Consider the following 14,549-nt stretch of genomic DNA (forward strand, 5'->3'; position numbering starts at 1 on the left):
TGCAACAGTTTGTCACAAATCTCAATAAAAACCATGTACATTTGTAAATGCTTGAGTTATGTTTATTCTCATTTTGGCATTTGTCACCGAAGACTTCTTAGCATCAGAGAGTATTAAACAAACTTGTATTCTTGGTATTACCAAGAAAAAAAAATCTAGTTTTACTGAGTTGCTATCCTGTCAAAGCATTAATGTTTCAAAGATGAGAGCAGATGTTAGAGACTCACTATATAACAACAAACTTCATCCATTTTGTGTTTTCTCTCCTCTCCACCCCCTTCCTCTCCCCTGTGTCCTGGAGGGAGGCGTTTTAACTACAGCCAGCGTGGATGTAACAATGAAATGAAAAGGAGTGATGAGCTGGAGGGGGCTATTGTGAGAAACACAGGAGCTCCTTATTCAGTGTCCACCAACAAATGAAAGAGCACGTTGGAAAATTTCACTGCCTGAAATTTCTCCTCTAAATACTGCAAGGCTCATCACTTGGGCTTTGGAATGACAGAATTAAAGTATCATTAAAATATTTTTGGAATCAAAACTCCAGGTACTCATGTACACTTGATCCCCGCTCCTTCATTTCTTGCAAATCAAAATACATAGGCCAGGCAGCAAGATGCATCATTTCTATAATCAATCTATTACAAAGGAAACAATTTATTCTCACAAGTTATGAAAAATAATATTTTGCTTAAATGAAAAAATACAGTGCATTTTCCGTGCCTCTAATACATCTTCTTGTAGAAGAAAAAGCAACCTTGGCAAAGGCTAAGTGTGAGTATTTTGAGAACTGTCAACGTGGAACTTAAACTGTGATTCTGCAAGCATTTACGCAAACACTTTTTCATATATGTGTAGTTTCATTGCATTCATGGGGCAGCACAGCCATGCAAACGTCTGATCTTGATTTTGTGTAGTGCAAAAGGTCTTCAAAACGCTACAGTTCCTATGGCAAAAACAGGTATTAAAATACGTGTTTTTTCCCACATGTTCTACTGTGTTATTTTAACTTTCCTACTTCATTTAAGAGGTATCTCAATAATACTGCTGACTTGAAACAGATGATGCAGGGCTTTCCCTCCAATTCTGCAATGGCTTGTTTTTATGGATCTGAAAACAGAAGGGCTAGTTTCCAGGTTTGGGTATACAGAGGAGGAGGAGGAGGAGGAAGCAGGAGAAGCCCTGAGCATGATGATAATGACTGTTCTGTGCTCTTTATTTTTAAACAGAGGTCTCCAAGTAAATCCTGCTTAAAAATGAATGGCACAGTATGGCCTCACCTGAATAAACACTGATTTCCCAGAAAAAGTCGTTTGCTTCTTAAAACCAGCTAAATGAGGCCACGCAGTACAAATGTGATATTTGGAAATGGAGGTATCTGGAAGGTCCCAATGTGTATCTGCCTGGTAGGAGGCAGAGTTCCTACTTTGGCCTCTACAGGACCCCATAAGTCAAATGCTGGCACATGTGTGAGGCCCCTTTTCATACCTTTGATCCCCGCATAAAGGCAGGAGCGCAGGGAGAGGCCTGGCATTGTGCGAGCTGTGCACTGCTGTCAGCCCTGGGTCCTTCAAATGGCCTCGCTGCACTTGGTATGACAGGTGGCCTACATGAAGTGAGGGAGGATTAGGTTCCTTCTGTGCCCTCTAAATGACTGGCATAGATTACCGGCCCCTACAAAGGGATTTAAACATACCTTTCCGAACAAAAAAGCAGTATATAAATATGCATGTAACTGGATGCTCAATTTGTATGAGTAATTGCTCTGGTTGTATTTGTAAATGAGGCAAATGTGTGTAGAAATGACCAGCCAAAGACACAATTATTTGAGTGCAAAACTGACTTACATGATGAGAAACTGAACACAATGAAATTGTCTACATGATAGAGGAATATTAATCATTTGAGATTAACAATATAAATTTTTTTCCCCTCAATTTTATTACATTCTTTCGCTATTAATTAACGGGCTTTGTGAAGAGAATATTAAAAAAAAAAAAAAAATAGACAGGCATTCTACATCTCCTAAAGATTGCTTGGGTTTTAAGAGAAACTAATAAAGAGTTATAGAGGATTTGGGTGAGTTGTTTTTTTTTTTAAAAAGTAACTTAAATCAGCTCCTGCATTTCCAAACATCAAAACACAGTATTAACAAAAGAAAAAACTGCATCCTTCATGCACTACTTATATTTGTAATGTTTGCGCTATTTTTCTCTGAACATTTGGTTTCTTTCACGTGCACAGCAGCCACAATTTCTTCACTTCAGAGTCTAGCATACTGGCACGATTACCAACAAAAGAGTGTAATAGCAACTAGATTTTTTCTTCACTATTTTCAGGAAATCATAAGCCGTTGTTGTCACTCTTCTTAGTCTGGGTTATTTCACACTGTTTCTAGTATTTCTGTTGGTGTTTCAATTACCAAAACATACACAGTGTCCATATAGCCCTATAGGCAATGGCTGGGGAAAGCAATGAGAGCTCCTTGGAACTCCTAAAGGGCATTCTGGAAAAAGGAGGCTTATGTTGAATGTTTTCTTAAACAGGTGTTCCGGTTTGGGATTAAACTCTTTTTTTTGGATGGAGTTATTCATAAATATCTGGCAATAATGAATAGTAGGGTAGATAGAAACACTTTTACAACATATCTGCCAAATGAACTGCACATCTGTGTCTACATTTCCCACTCTGGCCCTGAGAAGTTGAAGGATGCCTTCTGGGGAGTGTGCGTCTTCGTGCCCAACTATTTAATGTCTAAATCCCCTCTCAATATTAATAGAATCAACCTTTTCCTCAAAATGACCAAGAATCATCCCAAGAATGTCCTCCTTTTTTTTGAATTCGTTATTATTTTTATTTACCTTTTAACTTTTTTATCCCCTTTACCTCTCATCCTCTCTCTAAAACATCCTGCTCAGTACTACCTTCATTTTCTTATAGCATCTCTTTTGTCTAGTTAGTTTCTTCTTATTTCACTATAAACCAGCATATTTTCCCCTCTTTGCCAAATATTGAACCTGGTAATCAAAGATCAAAACCTCTGTTGAATTCACACACTCAAAAAAACCCCAAAGGCCTTTTGGCATCTCCCCCTCCCCCTCAATCTCCTTCTCCCCCAGATTCACCAAGCTCCGTTTCAGGGACCCCAATGACAGCGCTAAGGTGACCCAGTGAGATCCTCGAATGGAGGTGGGGCACGGGGGCAGAATGCGGTCATCTAACAAAGGTCCATTTTGCACATATTTGCAAGTATATCAAAAGAAAGGGCTTACTGTGGTCACTTTTAATTCACTTCCATGTATGCAGCTATATGGTAAGGAGGGACAAGAAGAGATTTTAAACCGTATCAGTTCAAAATACAGCCACATGAGGCATTTAATTAGCTTCAGTGCAGGCTTGCTAGGTTACCATCATACAACCAAGAGCTCAGTGTAAATTCCTCACCCTGTGCTGCTCCCCTCTCCACTTCTCACTTCAATTGTGAGCCCAGCAGGTGACCTTCTAATGTGAAGACTTACAGCCTCCTTTTGCAGTTGGAATTTGTAACTTCCACAACCAGTGATTTTAGACCCTACTCAGACTGGACACTCACTGTCAGTTGTGACAGTAACGGCTCTCTTGGCCTCGACTGCGTCTTCACAATGAGGGGAAGGATGTGAGGAAGCAAAACCAAACCCCAGCCTACCAAACTCCTTCAACCCAGGAAAAATGTCCTCCAGAACCTGGAAAATGTTTGCCTGGTCAGATCCACAGCACCCTGAAGCACCGTTTACACCTGTAGTTTACAACTGTAGTGCTACAGTCCAGTTCACATCTTGAGCTGTGGGAAAGGTGTGTGGGAGAGCTGAAAAGCAAAGGGGCTGTAAAAATGCAATGACTGTGAGAGCCTGTCTATAATCTGTTTGTCTCTTCAGGCCAAGCAACACCACTCAGTTAATGTTAGAAAGGCAACGGGGCTCCAGCAACCACCTCCCCACTCTGCCTTCCCCTCTCTCCTGAGCAGTGCATCCCTGTGTGACCTGACTCACAATATTCCCCTCAGCTTCTGGCAAAGGTATTTTTTGGTCTCATCTTTATTGTGAACTTCAACATCAACGTATCCAGGCCAATGGTAAAAGACTTTGACATCACCTTCTCATAGCTGTTCTATGTTATTTGGAGATTTTTTCATGTTACCTGAAAGAAGTCAATGAATTTCTAGTTTGTTCAGTAATTTTTATTCCTTAGGCTTTTCAGTCTTAAGTGCCTCAGCAAGGACCTTTTGTGGCAGCTCCACAGCACAATATATTAACAAGAGGTATTCTAAATTAACTGGATTTGATATGAGGTCATTCCTTTGAATGCAAGATTGTGTTTTATAAAACACAAGAGCATTTATACAATTCAACAAAAAGTCCACACGTACAAATAAGAAAAAAATCCTGAAAACATCATATGAACAGAAATGTTACAACTTATTATCTTATGAATAAAGCTAATATAAAGATAGCAAAATAACAAATTCCAGAAACAGAGATTTTCCTTTCTATTTAGGTTGCATGGATTTAAAAAAACCAATTAATTTAAGCTTGCAAGTATTATATTTTTAAGTATAGAACTGCTGAAAGGATTTCTAGCCAACACACAGTCTACCATGTCCAGTGTTCCTCTATATTTGCAATTTTATTTCTTTTAAGGTCATTAACATAATAATTTTAGTCATCGTTTTGCTATGCTTGGAAAATAAGATTGTTTTAGAATCACATAAAAAAGGGATGAGAATATAGACTTGTGAGAGAACAAAGGATATTTATTGACAGTGATAATGACAGTATTTGATAACTTCTTCCTTGCTTTTTTAAAGAAAATATATGCTACTATGATACTCTAATTGAAATATTCTAATAGCTGAATTTTGCTTTGATGTATAGAAGAGCTCCAACAGCTACTCTTTTTAGTTTTTCTTTATACCACACAAATATTGCATAAGCAATGGTAAATCAAATACAGATTTAGCAAGTAAGGGATTAAATAAGCAGGATTGAGTCCTGAAGTAAGAAATCAATAAATAATGGGTATTCAAGTATGGTGCTTTTACTTGTTGCTTATCTGGTACATTTGAACAATTTGGCCAAGTGATGGAAAGACCCCTACAAAAGAATAACTAAGTTACAAACCTCAACTCTTCCACAACTGAAAAAGTGCATTGAGAATAACCTTTCTAAGCTTTGCTTTGAGAGTTACTTGTTGCTTGAGGGAAATGAATTGACCTCTGAGGGTTGTAGTGGCTGTTTAAATAGTCTGTGTAAAGCTATAATGAATCCCTGTAGGAAAGCAAAATGTCAACAATAAAAAATGTAAGATAACAAACCCCTGATTTTTTGAATTATGATGAACACTAGAAAAAAAAAAATAAAAGGGTTGCACTTACGGGAACGTCAACATACTTTGCAGCTGCTTTCACCTTTAGAAAATTAAAATAAAACACACAGTAAGTGCTTATTACTATAGATTGTGCCCAATTTCAGAATTATGCACAGAAAGAAGAACAGACTGATTGTGAATCCAAACACTTACAGTGAATGAAACTAATGATGAGAAGAAAGTGCCTTCATCGTATCTTGACAATTTAGACAGCACACCTTCTAACACCGACACAACCTGGAGGAAAAGCACAGAGAAAAATCTAAATGCACAATATGTAAAGTAAATATTTGGAATGAGAATGTGAGTTTTTATTCCTCAGATTTTTAATGTTCAGCAGGGCAATGCAAACTGTAAATTTGCTCACTTTCTCCATGTCACAAATTGCTGAAATCAAGTACAACATTCTTTTTGCAGCTTCACCTATTAATCAAACTAATGAAAATTGTTGAACCAATGTAGAAATAGAAACCCAACCCAGAAATTCTCCTGAGGTGGGCCTGCTACTCAATACAACTTTGCTGCCTCTAGAACGCATGGTTAATGATAGGAGTGTGTGTAACCAGCATGAATTTTGGGTAGAAAACACATGTCATTTTCTAGTACCACAGTTTCTAAGATCACAGCGTCAAAGATGATGGAGCACAAGTGTTAAAGGTGGTGATCTCGATACCACGTTTCTCTTATCTTTGCTACTGAACAGAAACCCAGCTCTGATTTCACCAAACAGTGTAATAGCACTACAATTTTCTGTCAACAGCATGTGCTGTTGAACTGCTACTACCTGGCCATGAAGGGGCAAGAAGGTGTATGCCTCAAAACTCTGGTGTGGTGTGGTTCCTCTCCCCCATACTTTCACCTGTGATTCTCTGAGTGAGTAGTGTGACTCAGCAAGTGGCATGAAAAGGCGCTTCTGCCAAAATGTATTTCTAACTAAAAAAATATCTTATTAATTGCATTAATTATAGTCCTAGTGATTAAACTCCTCCAAATAAGCCTTAAAGCAAACAAATCCCCTTCTCACATGCCTCTGTGATGTTATGTTGCTCAAGTAATTAATGGTATATAACACAAAATGTCTGTTGGCCATTGTATTCGTGCGCATTTATTTTACACATATGAATTGCTTTCCACTTTATATAAAGATTGTTTTAAAAGTCATCCCTTTCTCCCAACACAGTCATTCCCGCAACCACGACTATCACTTTATGAGTGTGAGGACAGAACAAAATTCCATCTGGCATGCTGTTAATGGGCACTGTAACAGTGTCACAACAGTGTCACCTCCAGAGGAACTGAGATCATCACTTTACAATAAGTCCTGCTCTTAACAGTTCAAGGAGCAGGAGCAAGTGCAAAGTTACATTTGTCATTTATCAATCTAACCTGTCATATTTACAGTGATTAATTAAGACACCGGTATGTAGGTGCCGATCAAGGAATAAAACCACATCACGACAGAGAGTGGCAGTTGTTTCTGCACCCCTTGCACAGTATAATTACAGTCCTTTTATTAGACCAAATACCAGCCTTCTGCTTTGCCGTTGCATGCCTGTGAGGAGCTGCTGTTAATACTTTAACTCATTTTATCTGGCTGGCAAGGATTCTTTCTGCAGAAGGGTGTTCAATCTCATTGTGCAAAGACCCACTATGGAAGTGGCTGATCTCATAAACAACATGGTGTCCACGGTGCCAACAAATGATTCCAGTACAAGTGGGACACAAAAGAACAGAAAGCAAAACATTGCAGTGTCAAGGATGTCCATTTAAATGAAAAGCTTAGTTATGAAGCTGGAAACTTGTCTTCTGAGATCTCGGTGTAGGGACGTGTGAAGCTCTAGGAGCATTTCTGCATATACCTCACATTCTCTGAGTTGGTTACCCTGAGACACACCGTGCTTGGTTTCACTGTTATGTGCTCTTCCTGTGATTTGTTAAACGCTTTAGCTTGGTAAGTCTCGCCTACAAAATGCACAGTTTAGTCTTTACCAAGTAAAGTCCCACCAAAGTGAAAGTACTCTTTTCATTTTCATAGATGACTTGCAGCTAAAAACAACGATTGAAACACTTATTCCACTGGAATGCAAAGGAAACAATACAGTGGCAAAGGCTAAAAAATAATTAAACTATATTAGATGGAAAAAATCAACAGAAATGGATATCATGCACATTGATGTGCATTTTTCCTGGCCAAAACTAAGAGTGAAACTTCAGCCTTCCTCTGTATCCTTAGAGGCCTTCTGCCTTGAAACTGAAGCAATCAGGATGTCATTGCATTTCATATCTCAAGTGAGGAGAGATTCATTAAGCTTCTAATGATCAGCCAGTGACAGAATATTTGCTTCCTGTTCTGAGATTTCAACCTCTGGTAACAGTATAAGTGATAACTAATAATGCAAATCCCACCAGTTGTCTCTAGATTTTCTCATACATATATCCAGGAGGAATATTACTATTTTCTTCCTTCTTCTATAATCTCAGATATGAAAAAAATTAATCAAAAGGTTTAACTTGTAATGGCATGATTTGCTTTGGTTAAATTCCCCTCTCTTCCTCTTCAATAACACTAAAAACATAAACTGATGGGTTAGTGCAAGTGATGACAGGCGGCAAGTAAAACTCAAAACTGTCGAGTTGAACTACTTGTAGTGAAGTTTACATCAAAACTTCACTTTAGAGAAAAATGTGTGGTTTCTACATATTTATCAGTAAGCGGACATATTTTGCCTAAACTTCTTCAACGATTCTACAAAGTCTTCCTCTTAAGTCCTGTGGAAGTGTGGTATGTATCAATCCGAAAGGAGATTCCTGCTCCCCCCACCCCCTGCCAGGAAACTGTGACAACTGAAAACGAAGGAATGATGAAAATATGACCAGAGTCTTATTTTTTGTCACTAACTCACAAATTGTAAATGTATGGCTTGTTTCTCCTACTTTGAAAATCAGGTATTTCTGGGCAGTTTGCAATACATAGATAACAAAACTTCTTATAAAATCTTTCTTTTCTGTCATTATTTGCCATGACCTTCAAACTATTAGGGACTGAAAGCTTTTCTTTTATATCAAGCACTTAAGACTTTTACTGGAGTAGCGGTGCTACAGTAACACAAGACATTATTTAAGTTTTCTTCATTATTCTCCAAGTCCCTATACCATGTCAAAACATATTTTCTTTTTAAATATAAAAACCTACAAAGCCAATTTCAAGAAATAACAACTTATAAAATATTTTTAAATTAAATGGTTTGTGGAACAAAATCTCATTAAAATGTTATAGTGACACTCTGGATGTTGCCCATCCCTGAATATAAAATTTAAACACTATTTAGCGATAGAAAGAATGTTTGCATGTGAAAAATAAAACAAGCTATTATTTAAGATAATATTGACATAATAAAATCCTACCAGTTCTACTAGCTGCTAGCAGTTATTATCTCTAACAGAAATAAAAAAGAGAAACTTATCTGATTAGCAGGTTGCACAGAAATTGTTTACCTAATAGGTTATAAAATTTAATTTTGTAAATTCAACATTATTTACATGACTATTTTTCACAAACCATGCTGTTGTGCCCCCAATCTCACTGTCTATAGAAAAACAGTGATATTTAAAGACATTTCAGAAGTTCAATAATTAGAGACATATTTTCAGCTTTATTATAAATCAAAATCTAAATAGTTTTACCTTTGAAACAAGAAGTGAAATAATTTCCTTAACAGTTTCTTCAATCAAGTCATCTATTTTTGAATGGTATTGTTGCTGTGTTTCAAAAGATAAAGAAGCATTAGCATGTATATGAACACGCACTTTTGTCATAAGTCATAAACGGTACAAAGCTGATAACCCTGCCAGATCAGATTTACTTAAAATTATCATTTTGAACATTAGAAGAACAAACCCTTGAAAACGATCCACCCAATCAACACTTTCTTACATTCTGTGTTGAAAATTTTCCCATGTACACTGTTGAGTTAAGCAGCTAATGGGGTTATTATTTAGATGAATTGAGTTCTTATTCTTATTCAGGCGAAGGAATGTGAAGGATACTTTTTGTCTTCTCCTATATAATTAAGGTGGCCATGTATTTTTTTTCTAAAGGGTTGGTTTAGCTGGAGAAGCAAAAAGACTAGAATAAGATTTAATTAATACAGCATTTCATGTCTGACAACTCTCATTCATAAGTTATTTTAAATGTCCTCTAGAAATAAAATGAGCTCCAATTGTTCATCCTAGAAGAGCCTTTCTGTTAGCACAGTGAGCTGCAGTTTATACAAATCTTACAATATGCTCAAGCAAGGGCAAAATTAAAATTTCATCAACAAAGCAGAATAGATGGTAACAAATTAATAGGCCATAAAAGGCATAATAAAACAGACTTCATTCTCCATAGCCTTTTTCTTTCGCTTTTTCATAAAGAAGGTGCCTTTAAGTAAATGCTTTTTAAAATAAATCTGAAAGACTTTTTAGATAATACCAGAGAGTTCCCTCCTGAAATTAACAGGAACTAGGGATCCCATTCTGTCAAGGAGGCACATCAATTTAAACAGTAATTCTTCCTTTAGAAACATTTATCTGACAGCAAAGATTGTCCCCAATAGCCACTTCACAGAAAATGTGACTTGTAAAGACTAACCCTATCTTCACAGTTCAAGGCTACTTGGAACAGCTAACAGCATAATGCTTGGAGTAAAAGTACTGAGGTCAGTATAAACATTAGCCTAACTTAGCAGCTGCCAGCTGAATAGTTTTCAGAGTTGTAAGTTTTTAAAGGCTATTTTTCATCTGTCTCAGAGTTGCCATACAAACCAAAACATTAAATCTGATCTGCTTAATATATTTCGGAATGATTTTCTAACCAGTGCACCTACCGAACTTGCATTTAAATTAAGAGAGAATAAAACTGAGATGTGTTTGCCCACACACCTATAGCTGTTCCAGATACCAACACCAAGTGCATTAATTTTTCATTTTAATTTCTTTTGAAGTTTAAAACCACTTGGAAAATGCAAATACATGTTTCAGACAAACATCACCAGACATCTCGAAAGAGTGAGAGAATGTACTAGAAATACATAAAAGAATTTTCCATAGTTTCAGATATATTTTATTCTAATTATATTAATGTCTTGACCAATGTAATATTCTCTTGATCTGCTAAGGACTTAGGTCACCCCAAACCATCTGACATCTTTTGTTTACAGTTTTCAGAAGGCAATGGTTTCTTATTCTCTGAACATAATAAATTATTATTCTCTGACAGATGCATGTCAAAACTATACATATTCCTGTGATCCATAAAAAACCACAGTTGTCCCTCCCATAAAGTGTCTGCAACTTTATCTCCACAGCATATTAAATTAATGGCTCTATGCATATTCTAAGATCAGTTCCTATATTTTTGCTTTTTTCTCTTTTTTTTTTCCTCAACATAAGGCAAATATATTTTTGTGGGAATGGAATATAATCAGTAACTTCACTGTGTGACCAAGAAAAACAAGAACTAAATTAAAAATCATAACAAGCTTCCAAATTTATGACATTTGTTTAGAAATAATATTTGATTTTTTTAACCTGAATTTAACCTCCTTTTTTTTAATATTTATTTTGCAAACTATAAGATCATAACTTTTTAACCCACACCTCTCCAATGCCAAATTCCACTAAAACCCCCAACAAAACAAAACTTCAGATCCTTGTGGAAGATTACTTGTCTCCAGGAAACAGCCTTTAAGAAGACGGCAAATGTTGCAGAACTCATGATAAAATCATATGAGCTGGCAAGGTCGTATGCACCATCCTGAAATCAGCCCCTGTAGCACTGCAACTTTTCTACTTCTGCTAAGATTGCTTGGTGAGAGCAGACAAATCCTCACCGTTTTTCCAAACATATTTATGGATTGTTATGCTTTTATATTCCTCTGCTGGCTGATGTGATCACAATCCACATGGAGCCTAATGTCAGCTCTCAAAGCTAAATTATTTGAATACATGTTGTGGAGTCTTTCAGCATCATCCCGAATCCCCTGAAGGGGGCTCTGCCCTTCCAGCTGCCCTAGAGTAACTCCCAGTAAAATATGAATTACAGCTGCAGCTGTAGGAGGTACATGGAAGAAAACTATGCCTAATGGTGTGGTGTGTCGTTGCACTGTCTATTGAGGAAAACCCGGCTGGTCTTCCAGATGTGGATCTTTGCTCCTAGTAGCACTTGGAAGGAGACAAAGTATTTCAGTGCCTTTTGACACTTGTGCTTTTTGGGAACAGAGGTGTTTGTTCCTAAATCTTGTGGTGATGAGCTGAGAACTGTAACTTGCTCAGTTCTACAATATATTCTACATTCTTTTCTATTCTACCTCACTGTGACCCAATACTGGAGGTGGCTTGTTTAACTACTAAGGTATTTTGGTTTAAAAGATTTTTTGTTAAACAATATTGATTTTGTTTAAAAGATTTTCAAGATAGCTTTTCTTTGTTCTCTTTTTTTTTTTTTTTAAGATTGGTTGCCTGTGAAAACAAATTGCACAGGTTCATCTGAACTGAAACTGCTACTGCCAACATATAACAATATTTTATGTATATTAAATTCTTTGCACTTTTTACTATCAAATCGGCTATAATTCTCTAGCAATTCTGCAGTTAAATGAATCTCCTCCTTCAATTTTATGAACCAAAAGAGCTTCAGAAACAAAGTTCATCAAATTAAAGCCCACTTTTCCCTAAATTTGTTTATAGATATACACAGCACTGCTGTGGCACATTCCAACAACTCAGGGTGAAAACTTCCACATCTAACTCTACTTGAACAAGATATATAACTGCGTATAGCTCCATATAGGGAATGAAAAGAGCAGGCTGTATTTAAAGAGATGTTTGAGTCTAACCATCTAATTAAATAACACCTTCCATCACTTGCAGAATAAGGTCTAGAAGCGGACAGATAGATATTCAGTGTTGAGTTTTAGGTGAACGAACAGCCCTTTAAAAAAAATTTAACTCAGGCCTTAGGGAATGCTTTTCTTGACTGGCATAATGGACCATGTCTGAGACAAAAATGAAGATGAAAGAGGACAAGGGAAAGGTAATACGGAAAAAGTTTCAAGACCAAGTGGCTAAGTAGGAGTGATTTGAAATGCCAGAGCTCCTGTAGAAGACTCAGAGATGCAACTGGATGCTCTCCTGCCTGCTTTGACAGATGGGCAGATTCCAGAAGCACTTCACCCAACAAATTTGAAGCATTTCAAACAACTATGGTATCAGCTATAAGCAACTGAAAAGTCAATTTTTTTCTTAATCTTCAAAAAGAGCCTTGGGAATGGAAGAAACTGTTAAGGCAATAATTCAAAGAAATTCAAAGTAATTCAAAGAAAGAAGGAAGTTTCCACATTATCTGATAATTTCTCATCTGTGAAAAATTTGAGTTTCCTTTGTTTTATTAGGTTAATTGGGATGAAGATTATCTTGGGAACTTTGAAAGAAGTGTGCATTTCATCACAGGTATGCTAAATTATCAAACTCTTGCACTGAAAAGAAGCACAGTAAGAGCTAGTAGGGAACAAGGGCTGTATTTCTATTTTAGTGTTGTGAAGAGTATGATAGAGCTTGAAAATCTAGAGAATGGGAAGATTTCAGAAGAGAACCTGGTGAGGGTCTGTAGTCCAAAAGATAATGTGAATGCTCAACCTTGGCTCTGAGGGGGACTGGCTGACAATGCAGGAGGTACCGTCCAGAGCAGGTGAGAGGAACAGTGTGACTGTGGAGAATGAGGCTATACCATTTGTCTGCAGGTCTTTATGGAGGTATTGGTATTGTCTGTCCCCAGAGAAGGGTGTGCATGTGTGTATTTTCAGGTTACTGCTTGGACAGTAAGTAAAAGATGAAATGGTAGCAACAGCCTAAGGCAAAGAGTTTCTAGTGGTGGTTTACTTCTGATGAAACTGAAACAAGTTGTTTATTGCTCTTTTGCCTCACTGAGGTAAAAGAGCCCGTAACTTTGTGACCCAGTACAACAGGACACTGGGTTTGAAAAGCAGAAGAGTGAAGAATTCATCTGGAACCACCTTAAGAGGATGAACAAGGAAAGAAGAATTGAGAAGTTGATGATCTGTCTGTAGCAAGGTCAGGCTGTAAAGGAATTCCTAGGGCTAGGCTAACAAATTAACAAGAAAAGCAATATTACCATTTAAAATAAAAAGTGGCTGTTGATAAACAAAGAAAAAAAACAATGAAAAGACACTTACCCATTGACTAGAAAACTGGTTCGTGTCACGGAAAACCAAAAGGAAAAATAAAGATGACAGGGTAGAACAGGAAAATGATGAATGTCTCATTGAATTGGGAAAAAAAAAAAAGACAATTACATCGAATACACTAACTTAAAAAGATGAAATCATAAAATGAAGAGCACATTACAGAAATGGAAAAATCAACAGAAACTATATGATCAAATAATGTAAACATGAAACTACCGAAAGCAGACATACCATTTTGTTGCCAAATTCTGAAAGATGTTTTTACCCTCTCTCCAAAACAAAATCAAACAAAATTATGCTGCTAATGCATTAGGACAGCAAGAACAGTTTTAATTTTATTCTAGTGATCTCACCAGTCTACGTATTATGCCCTTATTCACTTCACAGATTATTCCTGACAAGAGTGATAATTTGGGAAGGACAGCAGCCAGTGAAGTCTAAATATCTTTCAAAGGCACATCAGTGCTGCACTGTGGAGCATCTACAGTCCAGGCAGCAGACTACCACCAAAATGGTCCCTGTCTTTGGAGACCAAATAAAAAATCCCTTCAAATTACCCGATTATTTATTTCCTCTATTTTCAGTATGTGTACAGGCATGTATGCTGGGTATATGAGCCATTTAAAACCAAACCTTACTTGCTTAAAACCTGGCTGCAAAGGACAATGTTTTGGTTCAATTTTACTGATACAAAAGAGTCCTGAAGTGGGCTGTTTCTCTGCTACAACCCAAGAGAAATTCCTGGAGGGGCTGTGAGTCAAGAAATCCTCTGAATGCTCAACAGACTCACAGGTCAAAGCAAATAAATTACAGAAGCACTCTGTGTCTTCTCTGGTGGAAGATGAGGGGCTCTGTCTTGCATGATGCTTCTAGGGAGCAATCTATGCATGCTTCTGTACAAAA

At 37.0% G+C, this 14,549-nt stretch overlaps 1 protein-coding gene across 15 annotated transcripts in view; it reads right to left on the minus strand.

Annotated features, from left to right (window-relative positions):
- The window catches only part of CADPS2 (calcium dependent secretion activator 2), a 318,019-nt gene that overhangs the window by 26,522 nt on the left and 276,948 nt on the right, over window positions 1-14,549 (minus strand). For 12 of the 15 annotated variants that reach the window (XM_074168769.1, XM_074168768.1, XM_074168759.1 and 9 more), the window contains 3 exons: window positions 9,085-9,159; window positions 5,554-5,637; window positions 5,408-5,440 (listed from right to left, as the gene is read on the minus strand). In XM_074168769.1, the coding sequence (XP_074024870.1) occupies window positions 5,408-5,440; window positions 5,554-5,637; window positions 9,085-9,159 (192 nt within the window). Of the gene's footprint in view, window positions 1-5,407; window positions 5,441-5,553; window positions 5,638-9,084; window positions 9,160-13,634; window positions 13,650-14,549 lie in introns of all 15 variants that reach the window. The other 3 variants (XM_074168766.1, XM_074168761.1, XM_074168754.1) reach the window with 1 other exon arrangement.

Source organism: Numenius arquata, chromosome 2 (genome assembly GCF_964106895.1).
Source record: "Numenius arquata chromosome 2, bNumArq3.hap1.1, whole genome shotgun sequence".
Lineage (NCBI taxonomy): Eukaryota > Metazoa > Chordata > Aves > Charadriiformes > Scolopacidae > Numenius > Numenius arquata.